Below are 24228 nucleotides of genomic sequence, written 5' to 3'. Positions count from 1 at the left end.
AAGAATAGAGTAGCTATATATAACTATAATTGAATAATAAGCATGTAATAATAAGAACAGAGTAACATATTGTACCAGGAAAAGTTTTTGGGTAAAGGGCATGAGTAGGACCTCAGGGAGTGGAACTTGGTTTTGGAGCCGATACAGAGTAGGATAGACTCGCAGAGCGAATAATAGATGGTTAAAAAAAATTTTTTCAAAACAATTTATTAATTCTTCACCCTGCGATATGATTATTGACTCAAATCTGGCATTGAAATTAAAAGTTTGAAAGTAATCTTCCTGAATTCTGTTCATGAAAATGGCATAAATATCACTGATTCCAAAGTCTTTCATATGTGAGAATATGAGGTATTGAATTTCCACCTAAAGTCTTTCTAAACCTAAGCACACACTTATAATTGTAAGTTGATATGAGAAATTAAATTTCTGTTAAAAGTTTTCAGTTTTCAGTTTGTAAACCTTGATATATAGCACACTTGAAAAGCCTAAAGTCTTTCTGTGAGATATAAAAATGAAATTTGAAATTAAATTAATCACTTCTGAGAAATTATGAGAACTCTGAAATATTTGTTCACACGCGGCACTGAAGTTTCCACTGTTCAAAATTAATGAAAAAATTTTAGTCAGTTTGTTACTACTCACTTACGGAAAGAAATGTTGCTACAAAATGTCGAAGGATGGACATCTGGAATGTTCTGTGGAGAATCAGGATCGGCGATGTTCCCTTAACACACCATGTTGACGTTCCCGATGAGGTGATGACGGCTGGAACTGGATCATGTAGAATTGCAGCTTGTTAGGGCGATTTTTCGCACACGAAAAATTCACTTAGTGCGAGTAGTTATCACTGACACTGTCATTTACTGTTGAACACTATTTATGGCGTAATTGAATTTCAAGACGTTAAATAAAGAATCACAGTCCTTCCTGTATGAAATACTATTTAAAGTCGTTACTGAAACGTTCATAATTACACAGTTCACACTTGAAAAAGGCACATCAAAGTTTATAATCACAGTCTTTGAGCACAGTCATCAAGTCACTAAGGATTATTTTCTGGTTATCTTGTTATTATAACGTCATATTACCTCAGAAAAAGTTCTTAGTTTTCACTCAAATTACTACTGTAAGTCTTATACTGATGCGGCGTGAATAAAGAAATACAGTTCAATACTCGAAAAGAAATGAGTTCTAGTGATTCTACACATTAGTCTCTGTAGAAGTTCAATGTCATTTGAAGTAACCTAAGTCTACACGTAATGACATATTCTGTGAACGTTAAATATTTGATATTTGCACTTCAATAAGTTCACTCGTATTATATTCTTAAATGTCTTTAGGATTAGACTGTAGTCGCGACGCGATGTTCTAAATACAGTGCGACGTCTTTTATAATTCTGTCGGCGATATAACTTCGTGTTTCAGAAATGCGACGGCAAGTACTTTCACCGTGACTGCGCGACCATACTGTACGCGGGTCGGTCTCTCCTCTGTCTCACTCACACACAGCTGTATACTCGTCCTTGTACTGGCTTGCTTGCTGGCTGGCCTTGACATATATAGATACCAGCGCTGGGAGGGGTAGCATCTCTCGGCCATGTGACCGTGAGTGCGTAATTTCTTTAGACTTTAAATTATTATAACTCAACAACCATGGGATGAATTAATTCGAAATTCACAGGGATTAACTTTTATGACGTCCACTATGATTCAGTGTTTGTCCCGTTGAAATTGGTTAAGGCGTTGAAAAGCTGGTAAAAGAAAATTCTTTTCGAGAAATATCTCTAGGGGAGGTGAGCTTCGAGCGACAGGTGACGTCACTTGACTCCGCCTAGTGCACTCGTGGGATCTGGCACATACTGGAACATTCTTTACATAGATGTTCGTACGTCGGTCGGATCTTTTATGCTGGAATAACGTTTCTTTCGATTGATATGGACCAGGACCTAGGCTTTCCTAGTACAATATGAAATAGTATAATTACTATCAAAGTTAATGAGCATTAACTAATGCATTATATTTGTCACGGGTGTAGAATATATTGGAAGTAGAAAATGTTTATTGAAGATTTTATTTGTAAACCTTGTTAAGTAGTACTTACTGTATGATCTGAAGTGTGGTGATAAAATATTTTATTTGTATTCCATATAATTACCTAGCTGTACAGTGTAAATATTTTGGTAACATATGGTATTTGTAACAACTAGATTTCATTTCTATATTTACTGGAACTATCCAGAAAGTTGTAACATGAATTTTTGAACAGGGTGTATTGGCTTTTGTTAGTTATGTATTCTAGAAAGTATGTTCTGACTGTTCTGGAAATGGAAGATTCGCGATCGTGCGTATTCGAGAAAATTATTTAAACTTTGCGACTGAAGTAGGAGTTGTGATTGGTGAATCTGGGTGACGATAGGCGGGCTCCTGTGTACTGATTGGCTACTCCAAGGCCAGGGTTCCCTTTTTAAAGAGACTGAGGCACCATTTTTTTGCTAGTTGCTTTACGTCGCACCGACACAGATAGGTGTTATGGCGACGATGGGACAGGAAAGGGCTATGAGTGGGAAGGAAGCGACCGTGGCCTTAATTAAGGTACAGCTCCAGCATTTGCCTGGTGTGAAAATGGGGAAACCGCGGAAAACCATTTTCAGGGCTGCCGGCAGTGGGATTCGAACCTACTATCTCCCGAATACTGGATACTGGCCGCACTTAAGCGACTGCAGCTATCGAGCTCGGTAGGCACCTTTTCGTGGTCTGTCTGGCTGTCCGTCTTCTATCTCTTGACTGTCCAAAGTTTTGACGTTATCTCGCTACCGGGATGGGCCACTTTGAGGTAAGCACTCTTGATTTCTGTTCCACCTTAAATTTCATTTAATGTTCGCTTGCTTTTTCATATAGGAGTTTTCTCTAACCTCACCCAGACCCGCCACTCAATTATTTTGGATGCCTTAGCTTTTCAGCTGGGCTTGCCTGTTTGTTTCCGAGGCATTCCCCTTCCTTGTTTCACTAAACATGTAAATTGTACTTTTATGTATTTACCTTGGGGGTTTTGCCTCTAGTAGTTCCGTGTCACTTGACGTACGCTACTTTTTCCTCTGCCCCGCATCAGAAGTGTTTTTGGGTGTGGGACCAAGTTGAACTGGCCTCTGCGCCAAGTTTTGATATTTCTGATTTTACCCTTTTTCAATTATGTTCAGATATTTTGAAAGGTACGTTTTAACTGCTCTCTAAATTGTGTTGTACGACTTGGGTTGTAATTAGATGTATGGCATTTGCTTGACTCTTTGAACTCATAGGAAACTATTGTCAAGGAACGTACAATTTGTGTGTCTCAAGGAACATGTAATTTGTATTTCACAAGTTATGTATCGGTACCTTCCGTATGACTGAAATTGTTCGGAATTCGTTTGTAAAGTCCTTTGTAAATAATATTTTGGTAAATAATATATTTTGAAAATCAAGGATCAGGGTTGATTTTCCGGAATCTGCAACCTAAGCCATCTCCATGCCCTTGGTAGGTTCCCAGTTCCTTTCACGTTCCTGGGTTTTAATCGTCAAGTTGCCCCTACTGATATTTACCAGTGTTGTTTTCGGCGGAGTTCCGTGTAGTTCATCAGCTGTTTTCTTGTGTGTGTGGTGTCTTAGGTACCGTGTAATTACACTTACTTTCCTTCCTTTACTGTGTTTGTTGTAGCCGCTGAAGGAACGGTTACAAATTGGTAGCAGAGCGTGGTTCCAATTCATATTTTATAGTAATTATTATAGTTAAATATTATTTTGTGTGCTACTCTATTCTTCTTATTACATAATTATTTTGGTCTGCAGATGTAATGTCTTAGTTAAGTCAATACCAATTAATATTTTATTGTAATCATAGTTATATTATTTTCTGTGCTACTCTATTCTTGTCATTATATAGTAATTTTTGTCTGCAAATATTATTTTGTGTGCTACTCTATTCTTCTTCTTACATAATTATTTTGTTCTGCAGATGTAAATGTAATGCCTTAGTTAAGTTAATACCAATTAATATTTTATTGTAATAATAGTTACATTATTTTCTGTGCTACTCTATTCTTGTCATTATATAGTAATTTTTGTCTGCAAATGTAAATCTAATGCCTTGGTTAATGCCAATTAATTTTTTATAGTAATCGCCGTTCATTTCACTCAGCTTCCATTTACCTTCTTTAATATCTCAAAAATTTCCCTCAACACTTTCTCGGGGATTGACGTTAAAAATTAATTTGGACTTTCAGGAAACTTTTAAGCCCAATAAAAATATAGGTCATCGCTTTGGAATTCAAGATATAAGTGGATGAAAAAATGTTTACACTCCAGCACAGGGTGGCACACAGCCGGTATCCACAGTCAGACACAGCCAAGGCCAACTAGTCTATCTAGTGCGGCCTTCGACACAGCATGTTCAGTACAGCCACATTCCAGCTGATGCGGAGCATGTCATGTTGCCTCTCGAAGTTCTCACTACTACGCAGTTACAGTCCCGTGTCCCATATGCCGACACTCTGCACCGAAACACTCCACCTCAAGCTCCTAATGTTGTGGAACAACTGAATGTTCTGGTCTGCCCAACCCTACTTCTTATTGTCTGTTTGTTGATTCTGATTTGCAGTTTGGTTTGTTTGTCTGTGAGTTTCTTGATTTTGTTGGTTTTGTTTCTTAGGTCTTCCACTGTAATTTGTAGTTCATCCATATCTTCCTTGATTTCTGTAATCCACTTAATGTTGCACTTACTATTCCATAATTTTTCTATTATTCTCCTGATGATCCTGTTGTCTGGTGTCCTGATTAGATGTCCAAAAAATGAAATGTGTTTCTTCCTGATTGTGCTCATTACTGGTTCTATTTCCTTGTAGACTCTTTCATTAGAAGCTACTCTCCAGTGTCCATTTTTATGGTATGATTTGTTGATGCATGTTCTAATGATTCTTCTCTCTATCTTGAGTATTTTGTCTATTTATGCAGTGTTAGTTGTTTTGAAGATGGTTTTGCTTGCGTATGTTATTTCTGGTTGAGTGACTGTTTTGTAATGTTTTAATTTTGTTGCTATTGACAGGCCCTTTTTGTTGTATTCCTGGTGACAAATTGTGCTCTGGTCAGTTTATTTATTCTGTTATGCCATGCTGGCTTTTCATTGAGGTTATATGTTATGATTTCTCCCAGATATTTAAATTTATCTACAATTTTGATTTCTTGGTTTCCTATGGCAATTTTATTTATTAGTGGTGGGTCAGTAAACATGATTACTGTATTTTCAAAATATATTCCAAGACCAATATTCTGTGCTATTTCCTGTAGTGATATATTCACTTGTTGTCTGGTTTCCTGAATATTGTTGGACAAGAGAGCAAAGTCATCGGCAAGTCCTAGGCAATTTAAACTTACGTTGTCTCTGGGTCTTCCAATTCGGAAGTTCTTTGGGTTACTCTTGCACCATTCCCTCATTATATAATCCAAGGCACAATTGAACAGCAGTGGTGACAAGCAATCTCCTTGTCTTAAGCCTGTTTTATGATGAATGGCTCAGAGAATTCCTCTCTGAACTTGACTTTTGATTTAGTGTTGGTTAAGGTGAGTTCAATCAATTTGATTAATTTTGGATGGAGCCCAAAATTTCTTAAAATTTTCAACATTGAAGGTCTATGAATACAGACGTAAGCTTTTTTAAAGTCCACAAAAGTTATTGCAAGAGGTTTGTTTTGCTTCTTGTAATATGCTATGGCTAATTTTAAAGTGATGATTTGTTCTGCGCAGCTTCTCCAAGGACTGAAGCCTCCTTGGTATTCACCTAATTCTTCCTCTAGTTGCTCTCTGATCCTCCTGTATAGGATTCTGGAGAAAATCTTGTATGTGCAGTCTAAGAGAGAGATACGTCTGTAATTATCTGGATTGCTTTTATCTTCTTTTTGTGGAGTGGGTAGATTATGGCTGTGGTCCAGTGTTCGGGGAACTTTTCTGTTATCCAGATTTTTGTTAGGGCCACGTGTAAGGATGTTCGAACTGTATCGCTGGCCAGTAGCGTAGCCAGGACTTCAGTTTGGGGGGGGCATTCATCCAGAATTTTATTTTGATAGGTGTCCAAACTTCCATAGTTTAGGTGGTTTAGAATACCGAAAAAGGAAATGAGTGTCCTTGGATCCAAGTAAGAGTGGTGGATTCGTGCGGATTCCGGAAGCTAATAGTAATTTTCTTCTTCTTCTTCCCCCGCTTTTCCCACATCTGTGGGGTCGCGGGTGCGAACTGTGTCTCGCATGTGGATTTGGCCCTGTTTTACCGCCGGATGTCCTTCCCGACGCCAACCCTATATAGAGGGATGTAATCAGTGTTGTGTGTTTCTTTGGTGGTTGGTAGTGTAGTATGTTGTCTGAATATGAATATGTTGGGACAAACACCCAGTCCCCATCCAGAAGAATTAACCAGCCAGGAATCGAACCCGGGACCGCCTGGACCGATGGCCTCAACACTGATCATTCAGCCAATGAGTCGGACTCCGGAAGCTAATATTAATGTACATTATGTATAGAATGCTCAATAAAAGGACATTCGTTAAAACCCCTGGGGTGTCTGGACTCCTTGGACGACAACCCCCCCCCCCGTTCCCTGGCTACCACTGTTACTCCCATCCCAACATAACTGCAGCATTTCATATATTCCGAGTACAAGTTAAATGAATGCAAGAATAAAACAGTTTGAGTAAGGATGCAATATTCTGGTTTAGAATAAATACGGTAATGTTATTATAATAATGGTCATGTGATAAGCAATAAAGAAGTGACATTTTATACAAATAATGCGGCAAAGATATACACACACACGCGTCGAATACAGGTTTCTCGTCCTTCTTGTCCATGTCTAGATGATAAAGACAAGAGAATGATGGCCCACCGTGACTCGTTATTTCGACATTATAAACAAACCCTAGATGACACAGACTTCGAATATAACCGCATCTTAAGAAATCGCACAAAGCAGTTAATCGGAATTTTTTTAAATGTATATATTTTCGGAATTTAGCTAACAACTTAAACTCTAATCGCGCATGGGACCAGCTTAGAGCTCTGGGAATAGGAAAACATCAACAGAGACAGACAACTCCTGACATTCCACTTGACGAACTGAACGATTACTTTAGTAGAATAAATATTCAACCTGCCCAAATAAACTGCACCGACTCACCGCCCTCCCCTCCAGCCAATCCACCATTCACATTTCGCAGTGTCACAGAAAATCAGGTTAAAAGGCTTTGTACTCGATTAAATCAAAGATCACAGGTGTAGATGATATTCCTATTACTTTTATACATAACATTACGGGTGCTTTCTCGCCTATACTGACGCACATTCTGAATATTATATCGGTACCTAAGAGTTTAGACCCACAATCACCCTCTGACTATCGTCCTATGTCCGCACTCCCTGCGCTTTCTAAAGACTTTGAACGTTTAGTATACGAGGAAGTTCTGGAATACCGAAATAAAAATTTTCTTTTGGGCCCTTTGCAATCTGGATTCGAGAAGGTTCACAATACCACGACAGCACTTTTGAAGATTACTGAAGACATTAGAAACGCTATGGACAAACGACTGCTTACTATACGTATCCTTCTGGACTTCAGTAGCGCCTTTGACGCTATAGTAATTCGGACAATGATAAAGAAATTGCTAAATTTCGACCTGGCTGCGCTTAAGGTTTGTAGTTCTTATTTGAGTAACCGTCAACAGCGTGAAACAGTAAACGACGAGGCCTCTAAATGGAAAATAAAACTTAGTGTTGCCCCACAGGGCAGTATTCTAGGGCCCCTATTTTTCTGTATTTATATCAATGACATACCATCTGTGAAAGGAAATAACACACATGACCTCTGTGCTCACGATCTTCAAATATATCGACTCTGCAAAACAAGATATTAACAGGAACCTCCGACGACTCAGTGAATATGCACAACGAAGCTCTCTTATACTAAAATGAAAAAAAATCAGACAATTATAATTGGATCACGAAAATTACTGAGCTGCTCAAACAATGTTGCAATCCCGCCTATCCTACTGAATGGTAACATTATATCCTACAGTAAAACGGTTAAAAATCACGGCGTAATGATGAATGAAACAGTTGATTGGTCTGATCACACGAAAGAAATGTGTAAAAAGATTTTTGGAGTTCTTCACCCTCTTAAACGGCAGAGGGATGTATTTCCATTTGAGCTACAGGCAGAAATAATACAGACACTCGTTCTCCCTATTCTTGACCACTGTGACGTTGTTTTAGTTGACATGACGAGAGAAGAAACACTTAAACTTCAACGAGCACTGAATACCTGCCTGCGATTTATTTACAATATCGGGTACGATGTTCATATCACCCCATACTATCAGGTTGTCTCATGGCTGATGTCTGATAAAACGTCGGCAGCTACACACTTTAACGATGGTGTATAGAGTGGTAGCTGAAAGTCAGTCACTGTATATTTCTTCTAAATTCATCTTTTTATCATTTATTTCACAACTTAAATACACGTTCAAGATGCATTCTTTCTATTCCACTGCGCCGCACAAATAAAAATTAATAGACCATTTGTGGTGACTCGCCAGATTATCGAATTCCCTGCCAGTTCAGGTCAGAGAAACTAGCTTTCTTAAATCACGATTTAAGGTCACCTGGCGAGACTGCCTGCTGAGGACAGCTGACTGAATGGTTGAAGTATGAATGTGTGCGTTCCTGAGGATTAGCCATTGTTAAGAGTTTTTAATATTAATTAGTTCTAATATTAATTCAGTAAGAAATTTATTTTCAATTCTCTTAATTTATGTAGTTTTAACTATTTTAAGTATCTCATTATTTTATTTAAGATTCTGATTAGTATGTGGTTAAGTGTACGTGAGGGCCTGGAGCCCTAACTTCGCCACTGTACTGAAGGGACTAATAAATAAACAAACACATATATATATATAATGTAAAGGGTATGGGTATAGATATTTTGTTAGTCGGTAAAGAAAAATACACGTTACAACATATGCTATGTAGGGTTCACCTTGTCCTATTAGTTTCTAACGTGGTTAGGGCCACGCAGCTGTGAGCTTGCATTCGGGAGATAGTGGATTCGAACCCCACTGTCGGCAGCCCTGAAAATGTATTCCCGTGGTTTCCCATTTCCACACCAAGCAAATGCTGGGGCTGTACCTTAATTAAGGCCACGACCGCTTCCTTCCCACTCCTAAGCCTTTCCTATCCCACCGTCGCCATAAGACCTATCTGTGTCGGTGCGACGTAAAGTAAATTGTTAATTACTTTTCCACGCAAGCCTGGGATACAGAATATAGTAGTATAAAGTTAGAGTTTTGTGACGCTAATATTCGTATGTATAATTTTTATTAACGTGCCAGAAACCAACGACACTGAGCTGTTGCCATTTCAACACCGTTTTAAGGGCCACCGATCCAAGCCGGAGTTTGAACCTGCGAACTCAGACTCAGAAGGACAGCGACTCAACCAACTGAGCCACATGAAAAGGAGGCGTTTGTGATTTTTGTTATAAATAGATGCAGTTAGTATTTACAAAGGTTTTATGAGGAGCATTTATTAAGGCATACGTTTTCTTACTGTCCTAAGTGCACGAGGCCGGACAGAAGAACTAGCTGGAAGCTAAGGAGCCTTGCAGGGGTGTCACTTCCTTCTCTGTTCACTTTTCCAAACCAAACCCCACGGCGTAAGAGCCCCTACCAAGCGACCGCTGTTCAATCCGAAGGCCTGCAGATTACGAGGTGTCTTGTGGTCAGCACGACGAATCCTCTCCGCCGTTATTCCTGGCTATCTAGACCGGGGCCGCCATCTCACCGTCAGCTAGCTCTTCAATTATAAACACGTGGGCTGAGTGTACCTCGAACCAGCCCTCAGATCCAGGTAAAAGTCCCTGACCTGGCCGGGAATCGAACCCGGTGCCTCCGGTAAGAGGCAGGCACGTTACCCCTACACCGCGGGGCCGGCTGGTTACTTTTAGGTATCCTTATTTTCGAATTTGACTTAAGGCATCCTGCATTCGATTCCCGGCACTGACAGAGTTAAGAAAGGCATGGGATGAGGAGGATACAGGCTTGTTTTTGGGTGCAGTAGAGTTTTCCTTGAATCTCCCGTAATCTAAATATCTTCGGCCTGGAAGGTAGTCACCTTCACGGGGTGTAGTACCAAAGTGGCTCCTTTTTTTAAGAAGACAAATGAAATGAAGATTCTACTTCCTCACAAACGAAGAACGATATTATCAATTTTACGAACAGTTTCAGTAATGCAGCCGATTTATGTTAAGAATACAGAAGCTATGATTGTACATGGTAACAATCAAAACCAACAAAATCTACTGAAGATCCGTCACCGCACTCGGTAGAACCTGCTTTCTTTTCATATCCACCGGGCGAGTTGACCGTGCGGTTAGGGGCGCACAGCTGTGTGCTTGCATCCGGGAGATAGTGGGTTCAAACACCACTGTCCGCAGTCCTAGAGATGGTCTTCTGTGGTTTCGCATTTTCACACCAGGCAAATGCTGGGGCTGTACCTTAATTAAGGCCACGGCCGTTTCTTCCCACTCTCAGCCCTTTCCTTTCCTTTCCCATCGTCGCCATAAGACCTACGGTGCGACGTAAAGCAAATTCTAAATAATAAATAAAAATTATTTTCACAATCCCTTCCAAGGAAAAATTGTATCCACACTACTGGCCGCTAAAATGATTTTGTGGGTACGCCACTGCATTCACTCACCATTTTAGGCACCAGGTAAGTCCGAATAATGGTTGGATACTCAAAATACACCACCACAAATGATGCGGTTCTGGCTCATAAGTATAAGGAAGGGTAAGGGACGGGATCTACTGTTTAAAGTAGAATCCGTATCAATAGAACGTGACTTCCCATTTAAAAAAATGTTTCATGCATCGACTGCGATTCAAGCCTGGCCGTCCTGATGAGAAGATAGAACCATTGTAACTGAGTTATCACGCCCGCCAATTACAAAATAGTTACCCGTACTTTTGATGGTGCCATTTGAGGTTCCAATCAGTCCCCGGGCATTTGACAAAATATATAGGCCTACCTATCGAACTTAGGCACGCATTCGCGATTGTCTTGCTACTGTAAGAATTTTAAAAAAACTTTTCATAACTTACCAAGGATGCATATAGTGTTGGCTTCTCAGTGACAAAACGGTCCCTCTTCAAAAAAAAAAGTTACTTATATGACATAAAATGAGGAGCTAACGTGCAGCTCACAATCCTGACACAGTCTTCCCAAAGCTGCAACTTAAACACAGCACATCTCTCAACCACGGTACAACCCGAGGATCCCTGGGACATTGTTGTTTCCTGGAACCGATATGCAAAAGCTGACACGATGTTGTAAGCTTGCAACTGTTTCTGGCCGTCACCCCCGTTATCTCGGTGGTCACGTTCCGGCCCCCTACTGAGTAATCCCTTGCTAATTGCCCCTTTCTTCATGTCTTGACATTTTTCAACATACGGTTACATTCTCAATAGTGAGACCTCTACAGGAAAATATCCCCGCTCATTACAATCCTAAGTGTCTTCCTTTCATTCAGGCAGTACAAAGATGGAGAATTATGTGTGGTCCTATTGAGCCCTGCTAGTAGATTTTTGTCGCTACGTTAAATTAACATTTCGACGTACGTTTTCAAATTGTTCGTACCGTACGTAAAACAACGGCTTATCCTCGCTCTAGTTTCAGGAAATATTTTTGGGGGGCCCGGCCCCACTGGGCCCCCCCCCTTGGCTACGCCAGTGTCGCTGGCATATTTCCCAGGTTTCCCATCGTAAATTTGAATGGCTCTTCTGTAGTATTTCTCATCTCCTGGAGTCCTGCTACTAAAATTTTCTGTTTATCTAATTTGTCTGTCAAGTTCTTTAGTTTTCCTGCTTTAAGTAGAGAATTAATATTATAAGTTGCAATGTAGTTGATCTGATCCTGTTTGATCCTGTTCTTATGTGCTGGCATAGGAATGGGTGATTGCCAACGCTCCGACTCGTTGATGCCTTCAAGGTGGCTACCCACCGAATCCAATGTAGCCTTCTCCTGCTTTCTTGGACAGGACGGTGGAATTATTTTCCTAAAAGACCTTTCCATGGTTGACCTTTGAAGGTAGTTAACCTTGGGTGGAGCAAGCTCCAATTTACAACTACGGTTGTTAACCACAGAGGGACAACCCCAGATGTTCAGGGTTTTGGGTTGGCATTTCCTCCTAACCCAATGAGGTATGGTTTTCCCACCAATACTCGGGTGGCTGATTGCAGTGGTTTCCCACTGAGTAATGGGGTCGCCACGTCCCTGCGCACCACCATCACCACCACCACCTAATCGAGCTTGATATTTCTACTATTTTCCCATGGGTTTAGAGAATTGTTTCTAAGTTATATTAGTCCATTACACTTGCATCACGTTATGTATATGCACTGTAAGGCAGAAACAGGTTCCAAGTAGAACATTCCAGGAATTATCAATGAACAGTGCCTTTGCTGGCAATACCTAGTATTTACAATGCACTTTGTCTTCTTGCATGAGCTAGAACAAACTTGTTACTTTCTCAGCTGGCGCAGTCTCATCCTTGGCTTTGATGATATGAAAGTGACTGAAGTATGAGTGATGCTAGTAATGCTATTCCTTATGCAACCACTCCCTGTCATGAATGGTATGTAAATGTTGCTCATAGGTTCAGTTGGTGCATGCTTTTCAGTGGGTTTGACAGACTGATGTGTAAGAGTAACTTCTGGTTCAGCAAGGAAAGTAACAGGAAAATCCCTCATTCCTCGTTATCCTAGTATGCTTCTTCAGTGATGCCTAGGCCGTATTGACAGTTGATGACAGTGCTGTTGAGAATCAAACCAGCATTTGGGTTGAATACTCAACAAACATGAAATATACATTCATGGACATGGGGTGTGTATATATGAGAATTTACAGAAGGCAAAAGGATTTAGTCAGCAATATGTAAAGATAAATGAATATATAAGAACAATGTCCAATTAGAGGAAGTGCCTAATACTGGCGAAGCACTGCAATTTATATACGATTACAAAGATATTTACAAAAAGATACAAAAAACTAGAAATGAAGCCGGTACTGGTAAGATTTCTCAGGATATATTACAGTTAATGGATTGAAATATGATATATCTGAAGTACTTGTTAGATTTCTGTTTGCATGAAGAAGCTATAATGAACAAATGGAGAATTGCTGTAGTAGCTCCTGTGAACAAAGGAAAGAGTGATAAACACACAACCACCTTGTGCTGTAAATCTCGACGGATACTCGCTCTTATGACATGACCGCACTGACAGACGAGGTGGTGGAGTAGCCTTTTACTACAGGAATGACTTAAAATGCAAGATTATCTGCACCTCAGACCCAAGCCTTCCCCTGCGACCTGAGTGTATGTTTGTTGAACTCGACTGCAATGAGAAAATATTAATAGGAATTGTATATAAGCCACCTAATATTAGACAAATAGAGGACTTCGAAGCAGCTTTAACAGATCTTATCTCGGTCTACGAAGATGTCATAGTCATGGGCGACTTTAATACTGACTTGTTCAAAAAAACCAGTAAATAGGATAAGTTGCAACACATATTCCATGCTCTGAGCATGGAAATCTTACCACTTAACGCTACGAACCATGTCTACTACCCTGACCACTCGACCACACATTGACCTTATAATTGCAAATAAACCCCAGAAAGTCATTAAGCACGGACAGATCCCAGCTCCTGGGATTTCAACTCATGACTTATTGTACTTATGTTACTCTATCCAAGGACCGAATTATAAAGCACGCTACGTTATTTTAAGAGATATAAAGCATATTGAATTACTGTAGATGACCTACGCAAAGACGCATATAACTTACCGTGGGATGACATACGTAATCTTCATGACATGACTCAAAAGTTAACAGATTCAACTCCTTAGTGCTGATCTTGTATGACAAACATGCTCCGGAGACGCAGGTAAGATTTACTCGCCCCCCTTCCCCCTGGCTGACGACCAAGATAAGATCTGCTATGGCCAGTCGTGACCGTTGGTACAGACAATTCGGATGAACACGTGACAAAGATGACTTTGAGCAATACAGGAAACTGAGAAACAAACAGCTAATTAGAAACAGTAAACGCCACTACATTCAACAGTTAGCAGGAAATAATAATTTAAACCAAACACGGAAGAAGCTACGATCTTTGGGCAGAGGCAAAGCCGTAGAAGAGCACATTCCCACCATATCTCTAGATATGTTAAATGATTACTTTTCTCAGCCTAAAGTTGGGCCAGTTCCTTTACCAGCTAATCCCACAAACTCAGCATGCTGTTCTGAGCGCGACCAGTTCTCTTTCCACACCATTAGCGCAAATGATGTTAAACGTGTGCTGTACTCTATCACTTCCAATGCGACAGGTAATGATGGTATCTTGATAAAATTAACTAAAAACATTGTCGGGGCTGTACTGCCAATACTGACTCACATATTCAACTACTGCCTGACCAATGGAGTATTCCCTAATGTTTGGAAAGACGCACTAATAAGGCCAATCCCAAAAAACACTACCTTGGATTCTCTATCAGATTACCACCCTGTGTCCATCCTACCACCCCTCGCAGAAGCACTCTGATTCATGCACAAATCACTGTATACCTGACCCAGAATTCCCTCCTTGACCCTTTTCAATCCGACTTGATAATAGGACATAACCCGCAGTAATGCTGTCATGGTATTATGGACGATATCAGACAAGCAATAGACCAACGATATGTGACAGTAGCAACACTACTAGACCTAAGCAGAGCCTTTGACATAGTTAGCCTTAGGTTACTACTGCTAAAACTCCATAGTCCCAAATTTAATGAGTATGTATGTTCAGTCCGTCAGCGATTCCGATGCTGGGATCCTCAACAGCTCTACCATCAGCTGTCATAGATGGCCTAGGCATCACTGAAGAGGCATACTAGGGAAATGAGGAGTGAGGTAGTATCCTCACAACTTTAATGAGACATCTCTTAAATTTTTTAGCTCCTACCTTACAGACTGTCGGCAACGAGTATCAGTAGGAACAATGTATTCAGGATTGCATAACAAGTCAATAGGTGTCCCGCACGGGTCGGTTTTGGGACCACTTTTAGTTGTTGTTAGTGTGAATGGCATAGGTTGAGCAAGTACCATATCTATGCAGATGATCTTCAGATTTATTATCACTCATATCCACAAGACATAGATGCAACCAGTGACAGAGTAAATTTTGACTTACGACGACTGAATGACTATGCCAAAAATAACAGCTTGTTAATAAATCCTAACAAAACTCAGACTAATATATTCGGTACCAAAAGAAACCTTAACTTGTTAAAAAGTAGACATCTACCCCCAATTATTTTTAAATAATACTGTCATACCCTATTGTACGTCAGTAAGAAACTTAGGTGTTATAATGACTGGGACACTAAATTGGATTGAAACAAGTGACAAATACATGTCATAAAGTGCAGAAATCCTTTTTTCCTCTCAAACGCTACTCTACCATATTTCCTAAAATCTTAAAATTCAACTGGTAAAATCCGTAATCTTACCCATTCTAGACTACTGTGACACTGTACTTATGGACATATCTCAAGACAGTAACAAGATGCTTGAACGGAGATTAAACACCTGTATTCGATTTATATTTAAGCTGCGATATGATTGTCACATTTCACCTTATTATAGGGAGTAGTCATGGCTTCGTGTTCATGAGCGTCTCAGTCTCCACATGTTGCCCCTTCTGCATGGAGTTCTAGACTCACGTGTACTGAATTATCTCTCATCAAACTTTAATTACCTCTCCTCCTATCATAACCACGATACACGATCTGGCTCCTGTTTAACAATATCTCTCAGTCACTCCAGGACTTACAACCACTCCTTTGTAGTCACTGCCGCTAGGCTATGGAATACCCTCTCTGCTACCATTAGGGAGTTACATTCTCATAGGAGATTTAAGCTGGATTGCCGAAATCACTTGCTGAATACCTTTAGCTGACTTGTTCGATGTGCGTACTGTGAATGAGTGCGTGAATGAGCTTATTTTCATAAAAATTAGGAATGTATTTGCTAGTTATAGATTTTTACTGTGTTTCCTTCTTTTATTATTACCAGTGTTAGTTTTAAAATTATTATCATGTTCATTTATATTGTCATGTTGTACATTCTATAATTATTTCCTTTATTACTATCTCCATATTTACTATTAGTATTATTTTTTTATTTGTTGTATTTTAAAAAATACATTTATGTTAATTATTTTCAATGTTGTGGTTAAGTGTAAGAGAGGGCCTTGAGCCCTAACTTCGCAATGAATAAAGACGAATTACTTACTTACTTATTTACTTACTTACAAGCCAGTCAGCTTGATGTGCTGCACATAAGCTCTGGGAAAGCTTGGTTTCTGATTATATTAGACATGTTTGCAAATTTATTAAATGGTTTGATAAAAGGCAGTTCAGGTCCAGGGTATATTTCGGTGAGGCTGAACTGTAGGTTTGACCATGGGAGACTACTGACAAAAATGAGGGCTGTTGGACTACACAAATCGTCTTTGCCTCAGGTGGCAGCATGCTGGCCTCTCACCGCTGGGTTCTGTGGTTCAAGTAGCCTATGCAGTGGCCTCCATGGTATGCACTAGCCTTGCGTCTTGGTGGGTGTGCTAAGTACCAACTGATGAGCCCAACTTAGCATATAGGGGTGAAACGCAGGCAACCAAGAATGAGTTAGCCGGAAAATTTATAATGTCCAATAACGGACCATTATATTGGTATTATAAATTTACTCATTCAGGACAAATATTTCGTGTTCCCTATGGGAATTAATATATACATCATTTGATGACTAGGCAGGCATAAATTTTGGAAATGAGACAAAGTTTCTCAGACTGCATTGGCACTGCTGGTGGCTTCAAGTAGCCTATGCAGTGGCCTTCATGGTATGCTCTAAGCCTTGTGTCTTGGTGGGTGTGCTAAGTACCAACTGATGAGCCCAACTTAGCACATAGGGCTGAAACGCAGGCAACCAAGAATGAGTTAGCCGGAAAATTTATAATGTCCAATAACGGACCATTATATTGGTATTATAAGTTTACTCATTCAGGACAAATATTTCGTGTTCCCTATGGAAATTAATATCTACATCGTTCAAATACCAGTCACTCCATGTGAGAGTTGTGCTGAACAAAGCAGAGGCAAGATAGGTTTTTCTCCGCGTACTCTGGTTTTTCCTGTCATCTTTCATTCCAGCAACACTCTCCAATACCATTTCATTTCATTTCATCTGTCAGTCATTAATCATTGCCCCAGAGGAGTACGACAGGCTTTGGCATCCAGCAGAGTTCCTATCCTCGCTGCTACATGTTAAATGGGAGCTTCATTCATTCCATTCCTAACCCCGTTGAAACTGGAAACAGGTTGTGGATTTTCGTTTCCAAGTTCCTTGAAATCGTTTCAGAAAAGACTCGGTAAACAGCCTTACATGCAGATCAGTGGTGACTGACTGATGACTGATGAGAATGGCTTGTTATGCAAACCAACTGTGGACTCAGGAATGATAACCTGCATTTAACCTTTTAGATGAAATCTAGAAGAACATCTGACCCTTAAGGAATGAAGTATCATGGTAAAGTGATCAAGAGTAATCTAAAGTAGTAATTGAACTATTTTGTACAGGCACTTTGATTGATGCAGATTAGGCTGCCTGAGGGACAATTTTGATGTTCTGTTTTATATTATCAAATGGCAGACCTGTTGTTGAGTTCCAATTAATTTTTGAGGAGAAATTGAATATGTCACTAGAGATCCTTCACATGCTGATTTCATATGATACAGAGTGATAAAGTCAGGGGCGTATTCTCCTTGAATGCAAGGCATTCATTGCATGCATTATGATAACACAAAGAACTGTCTGAAGTATGATTTTAGGTTGTTTCAAGTCAAATATTAACAATTTCATCTCTCAGAAGTTCAAAAGTGCCGCACAGCTGTACTAGTTCCGTCACTTGATTACGTATGGTGCTGGTGTAGTCTCGCCATCTATTCCACTCTAATAAGAAAGATATAGCAAATAAAGGAGTTAAGGATGTAAGGCATTCAATCTTAAAATTGCATTCGGTGGCAGAGATAGTTCTGAAACCCATCGAATGATGTCACTGCAATTGAAACTTGGTCAGACTTCGTCACCCCTATACACGTTCTACCCTCTGCCATCTGTTAGCAACTTGGAGATAGTCGGCATGTCCAAGTTTATAGCGAACGGGACCCACAGATTACCCCCAGGGAGAACTCAACGTGACGAAACTGACCAGTGCCACTGGGGTAACTTACCTCCAGTGCTTGAGTTGTGGCTAACTAGTGAGTTCATTCATTGTGTGTTTTGCTGCTTAGTGAGTTCATTCTGTGTGTGCTGTTCCTGTGCTATTCGTCGTTTTCGGTGTTTTATTATATTTTGCGCATATGTGATGTTAACGATGAATGAGTCTAAAACGGATATAATTGTAAATCAGTTTGAAAAGCCATTTACTGGCCGTTCATTTGATGAAAAGATTCAACTAGTTAAAGCCGGGAGACCTCTCCCTTCCCCCGCAAAGTTAAAAACAGAAAACAAGAATTGTGTATGCACGTTCAATCCAGAAACTTACAGTGAGTAGAAATGAAATTTACTTAATACATTGTGTTACTGCATGGTTACTAGTTGCATGCCTTGGTGGAGATTCCAGGATACGCCACTGGACAAAGAGACTTTTTTTTTCTACCCCTGAAAAATGTGACTACCTCTGCCAGGTTAGAATCCATAATCTTGGGATCTGGAGGCCAACACTTTACACAGAGTTCTTGTTTCACTGGAATTACCTAAATCTGCTTACTGAACTATACATTATCTTTTATACACTAACCTCATATACTGATAAGTCGACACCAGCAAATGGAATTATCCCTATTACATTAGCACAATAGCCAAGAAAAAAACACCTGCGTCCTTCTATTTTGTACATCTTCATTGCAGCATCCACCATACCAGAATACTGCCCTGTTTTCCGTAGTGTAAGTCTAGTTCTTACGACCTGAAAAATAGAACATTATTATTGGTAGATATTTTTAAAGAGAGACTTGAGGAAAGTGGTAGAAGAGATACTTGCAGAGGCATATCAACATTGAAGTGAATAGTATTCAATATATTGTTACTCAAAGACCACATATGGGCAATAAATTAATTTCTTTGCTGTTTGTTTGTTTGTTTCACATTCCCATTTCTCAAGAAATGTTTCTTGGAAAACAGACCTCTGACAAAAATAAAAGTAATTTCAGTCTCAGCATAGCATTACCAAGGTGTACATTTCTAATGGGAAGAGATTTGGAAAATGAGTTACAGAAATAAATATATACCATGAATTTGCACTTTGTCACCCAACAGAACAAGTCAAATCGACTATACATTAAAATGAAAAAAGAAAATCTAACGATTATTATGTTTCATAAGAAATCTAGATTTTGTCAATGTATCTTATTTAAAGGTTACTTTAAAAAGGAAAATGTAAGGTGAAATAGTATAACTGTAACTCTTAGGAAAACCATTAGAGTGGAATTATGTGAGAATGAAAAGTTCCATACAAACACAAAACAAATCGATTATTGACACAACCATTTCCTGCCATCAACAAGAAGAATAGCATTACAGTGCAATTATGTGACAATGAATAGGGTGGATGGAATTAATGGGATCCCATCTAATCACATACTACAAATATTAATTTCACCTAATACACTTAAATTATATTCTTAAAATTGTTGAGAACTTTATTTTTTGGAAAGTACATTTTTATATTTAATCAAGATAGTTCTTAATTATTAAATAGTTTTCTCATATTTAATCTAGGTGTTTCATTTGGTATTTAAGTCAAAATTTACTGTAGTTACCTTGGAATTCACTACCATTTTTTTAATTTATGGGTGGGTTTCTGCTCTCTTCCCAAATGGACTTTTGTTCGAGTATTATGGGTAAGTCTTGTGTTTTTATTGTGTATTACTGATGTGTTCATTATGGTGTACTCCTGTCCATATTTTTGCAGTGCACCTTCTAATGATGATTTATTCAGGAGCGTAAGATTATTGATAAATGTAAATTTATTTTATGTTTTGTTTTATTTGTTTTTGATTTTGGCCTTTTTAGTAAAAATTCCTATATTTCATTGTAAAGGAGTATATATGAGTCAAATTCGTAAGGGGTGGTAAAATCTGTATACAGTGTACTCCCGATAATTAGCGGTGATTAATGCACGCACTTCCGCGAATTACTGAAAACCGTGAATTATCCGCAGTCATTTTTAAGCCTGGTAAGAACAAAACCATAAAATAATGAAATGTATTTTATGAACAAGCAGAAAATAATAATAACACTTCACATTGTACTGTAAGACACACTAGAGAAAAATTACAAAATGCCATGTGGATTACGCCAACATTCGTATCTAACGAAAAAAAATCAGTTATCACTTTTTGTTTCTTAGACGATTGTTCATTTTTTCTAATTTTGGATCGTACATTTCTCAAGAAAATGAAAATTCATCTCTTTTTTCTATGTAAAGCGTCTCTATAGAGACACTAGCTTGGCTGTGGGAAACTTTCAGAGTTTTCGTTGCATCACTCCCCCACTCAATATCATCTGAATCTCCGTCTTCCTCACCAACCATCAAATTCCATACAATATCCTCCTCACTTTCATGTCTGCCTTCCCCAACCAATTGCTGTAACAGAGATGACCTGTAGTTCTTCTTTAAAGCAGCAATAATGCCTTGGTCCATAGGTTGGAGAATAGAAGTTACATTAGGGGGAAGGTATTTCACGTAAATATCACCTTCTTTAAGTTCACTTTCATGTGGATGAGAAGGCGCATTGTCAATCAAGAGCACTGCTTTGATTGGCAGTGACTGCTTAATTAGGTAGGCCGTCACTTGTTTCACAAAATGATTGTGAAACAAGTCCTTAAATATCTGTGTGTCCATCCACGCTGCCTATTGATGGTAGTACTGCAAAGGTACATTCTCTCGTTTAAAACAACAAGGTTTTTCTGGATTTTCCTATCGCCAATAATTTTAATTTATGATCACCACTTGCGTTAGCACACGCCACAATGGTTATTCTTTCCTTGGATGTTTTGTGGCCTGGGGCTTGTCGTTCTTGTTGCATCACTAATGTTCAGGATGGTTAACATTTCCAGTATAACCCTGTTTCGTCTGCATTGTAAACTTGTCTAAGGTCAAGCTGTTCTTTTTCAATGAATGATTGAAATTCCTGTGCAAACTTTTCAGCAGCACCCGTGTCTGCGCTGACACGCTCTCCGTGAATAGCAATTTCTTGTATTCGGCAGCGTTTCTTAAACCGCGTAAGCCAGCCAGAAGATGCATTAAAATCGCCTTCTAAGTCAAGAGCATCATGAAAATGTTTTTCTTGCTCAGCATACATTGGGCTAGACACAGGAATACCTTCCACTCTTTTTTTTTATTAAACCACCATATCATGGCTCGTCTAGATTTGCGTAGTCTGATGTTCTCATTGATTTCTAGGATGATGAACGATCACAATTAGCAGAAGGCTTCTTCATGTCTCTCACTGTTGTTTCACCCACACCAAACTCGCAGGCTAACTTTGATGACGCCTCGCCTTTCTCCAGTCTTTCTATAATTTTCAGTTTTTCACTGACAGTTGAACTTTTATATTTCATTTTTCGCTGGGCTGAGTGGCTCAGACGGTTAAGTCGCTGGCCTTCTGACCCCAACTTGGCAGGTTCGATCCTGGCTCAGTCCGGTGGTATTTAAAGGTGCTCAAATACGACAGCCCCGTGTCGGTAGATTTACTGGCACGTAAAAGAACTCCTGTGGGACTAAATTCTGGCACCTCGGCGTCTCCGAAGACCTTAAAAAGTAGTTAGTGGGACGTAAAGCAAATAACATTATTATTATTATTATTATTATTATTATTATTATTATTATTATTATTATTATTATTATTATTATTATTATTATTATTATGTCCGACTCGTTGACTGAATGGTCAGCGTACTGGCCTTCGGTTCAGAGGGTCCCGGGTTCTATTCCTGGCCGGGTCGGGGATTTTAACCTTCGTTGGTTAATTCCAGTGGCCCCGGGGCTGGGTGTTTGTGCTGTCCCCAACATCCCTGCAACTCACACACCACACATAACACTTTTCTCCACCACAATAACACGCAGTTACCTACAGATGGCAGATGCCGCCCACCCTCATCGGAGGGTCTGCCTTACAAGGGCTGCACTCGGCTAGAAATAGCCACACGAAATTATTATTATTATTATTATTATTATTATTATTATTATTATTATTATTATTATTATTATTATTATTATTATTATTATTATTTCATTTTTCGACCACTCATATTGAAAACTCTTACTACTGACTTATTCGAAACTGCAAAAAGACTTCCGCACTCCGTTCACACTTCTCAAGTACAGTAACCTACAATACACTTGCTGCCAGCGCACCAACCCCTCACTTGGCTTACAGTTCCGCGACTTTGGGCTGTGGGGAGGGTAAATTTCGAGTGCATTCCTCTTTCATTGTCTCTGCTTCCAAGATTACGGTAATCTATGCTGTGGCATGCGCAGCATCATGCTTGAATGTTTCCAAATTTGCAGCATTCTGGCAGCAGTGTGCATATAGGCCTGCTACATCGTAGAGCTACGAAGTCCAGTCTCCTCAAATATCAATGATTTTGTCTCCGTGCATCGCATTAAAAGTCTTTTAAACTAGGCAGAGATAATTTTACTCAGTGTGATAATGAGTGGGTATAAGAATTAATATTTTTAAAAATAATTTTTCGAGACCTGCAAATTAACCGCAAAGCAAATTAACCGCACGCGAATTATTGGGAGTGCACTGTATTCATAACTTCAATATCATTGGTGTCCAAGATATAGAAGTCAGAGAGATGGTCATTGATCCCTTAAGCGGGGAGCTCGGTACACATCGGCTCACTCCCAGGTGGGAGCGTTTTCATTGATTGAAGAAAATATTTAATTACTTGATTAAAAAGAATCATATATCAAGAGAAATATTTACTTGAATATAATGTATTTAATTGTTTAACAATCCTACTACTTTAATTTTTCAATACTTTGTGCAAGAGCGTACTAAGTGCTTTCACACTGTGATATCGAGCTTGTTTTTTCCTAATAGCAAATCTCTGGTTTTCATTTATACAGTAACTTTTACCTGAATATTTTAGGCAGTTTACTAACAATCTCTGCCTGGAAATAAATGTTTCTGTATATGTAAATTGTAGCTTTACAAAGTTTACATGTACATAAAAGATTTACAATTTAATAAATGATAATACTCATGAAATTTTCTGTTATGTTGGTTAGTGCTTTTGAGGGATCAAGTTTATATACCTACAATTCATAAGTGACACACATGGACGATATTACTCTACACTACAGGTAATATTTACAGTATTTAGAATCTGCACCATGTTATGCCTTTTACAGCTGTTCATTATGATACACAAGGAAACCGATCATATTATATAAACAGCCTCAGCTTTGCATAATTTGTATGATGCCATTCTGAAATGCGATTGTTTTCTTGGTAGGTATGGATGGTTCACATCCATTGACACTTTGCCATCAGGGATATAAGCTTCCAAAAATTTTGCCAACAGATGGACAAATACTGAATTTATTTTGTACGTTTTGGGAGGAATTTGTCCATTATTCACCTCATTGTCAGAGATTTATAAAATGCTGTGGAGGAAAACCTAATAATAATAATAATAATTGTCTAATTTTACAGCTTTCAGAAATGCTGAGGTGCCGAAATTGAGTGTTGCAGGAGTTCTTTTGCATGCCAGTAAATCTACTGACAAGAGGCTGACGTATTTGAACACCTTCAAATACCATCGGTCTGAGCCAGAATTGAAACTGCCAAGGTGGGGTCAGAAGGCCGGCCAGTGCCTCAACCATCTGGGCCACTCAGCCCGATGAGAAAAAATCTCTTCTGTGTTATCAGATAGAAAATAGGTGTAGTGGACAATTTATTGCAAGAAGCATAATGTCCTAATTTAGGTTTCTGTACAATCCCCTGCTGCAACAGTATGGCCATAAGAAGCATT

At 39.2% G+C, this 24228-nt stretch overlaps 1 protein-coding gene across 1 annotated transcript in view; it reads right to left on the bottom strand.

Moving 5' to 3' along the window:
• LOC137500452 (mitochondrial adenyl nucleotide antiporter SLC25A23-like) overlaps positions 1–24228 on the bottom strand; it is a 142049-nt gene that overhangs the window by 80594 nt on the left and 37227 nt on the right. The window contains exon 3 of the mRNA XM_068227344.1: positions 18980–19147. Within this exon, the coding sequence (XP_068083445.1) occupies positions 18980–19147 (168 nt within the window). The remainder of the gene's footprint in view (positions 1–18979; positions 19148–24228) is intronic.

This window comes from Anabrus simplex, chromosome 4 (assembly GCF_040414725.1).
Source record: "Anabrus simplex isolate iqAnaSimp1 chromosome 4, ASM4041472v1, whole genome shotgun sequence".
NCBI classification, from domain to species: domain Eukaryota; kingdom Metazoa; phylum Arthropoda; class Insecta; order Orthoptera; family Tettigoniidae; genus Anabrus; species Anabrus simplex.
Note: the sequence above shows the minus strand (reverse complement) of the source record. Positions and strands in the feature narration are given on the sequence as shown.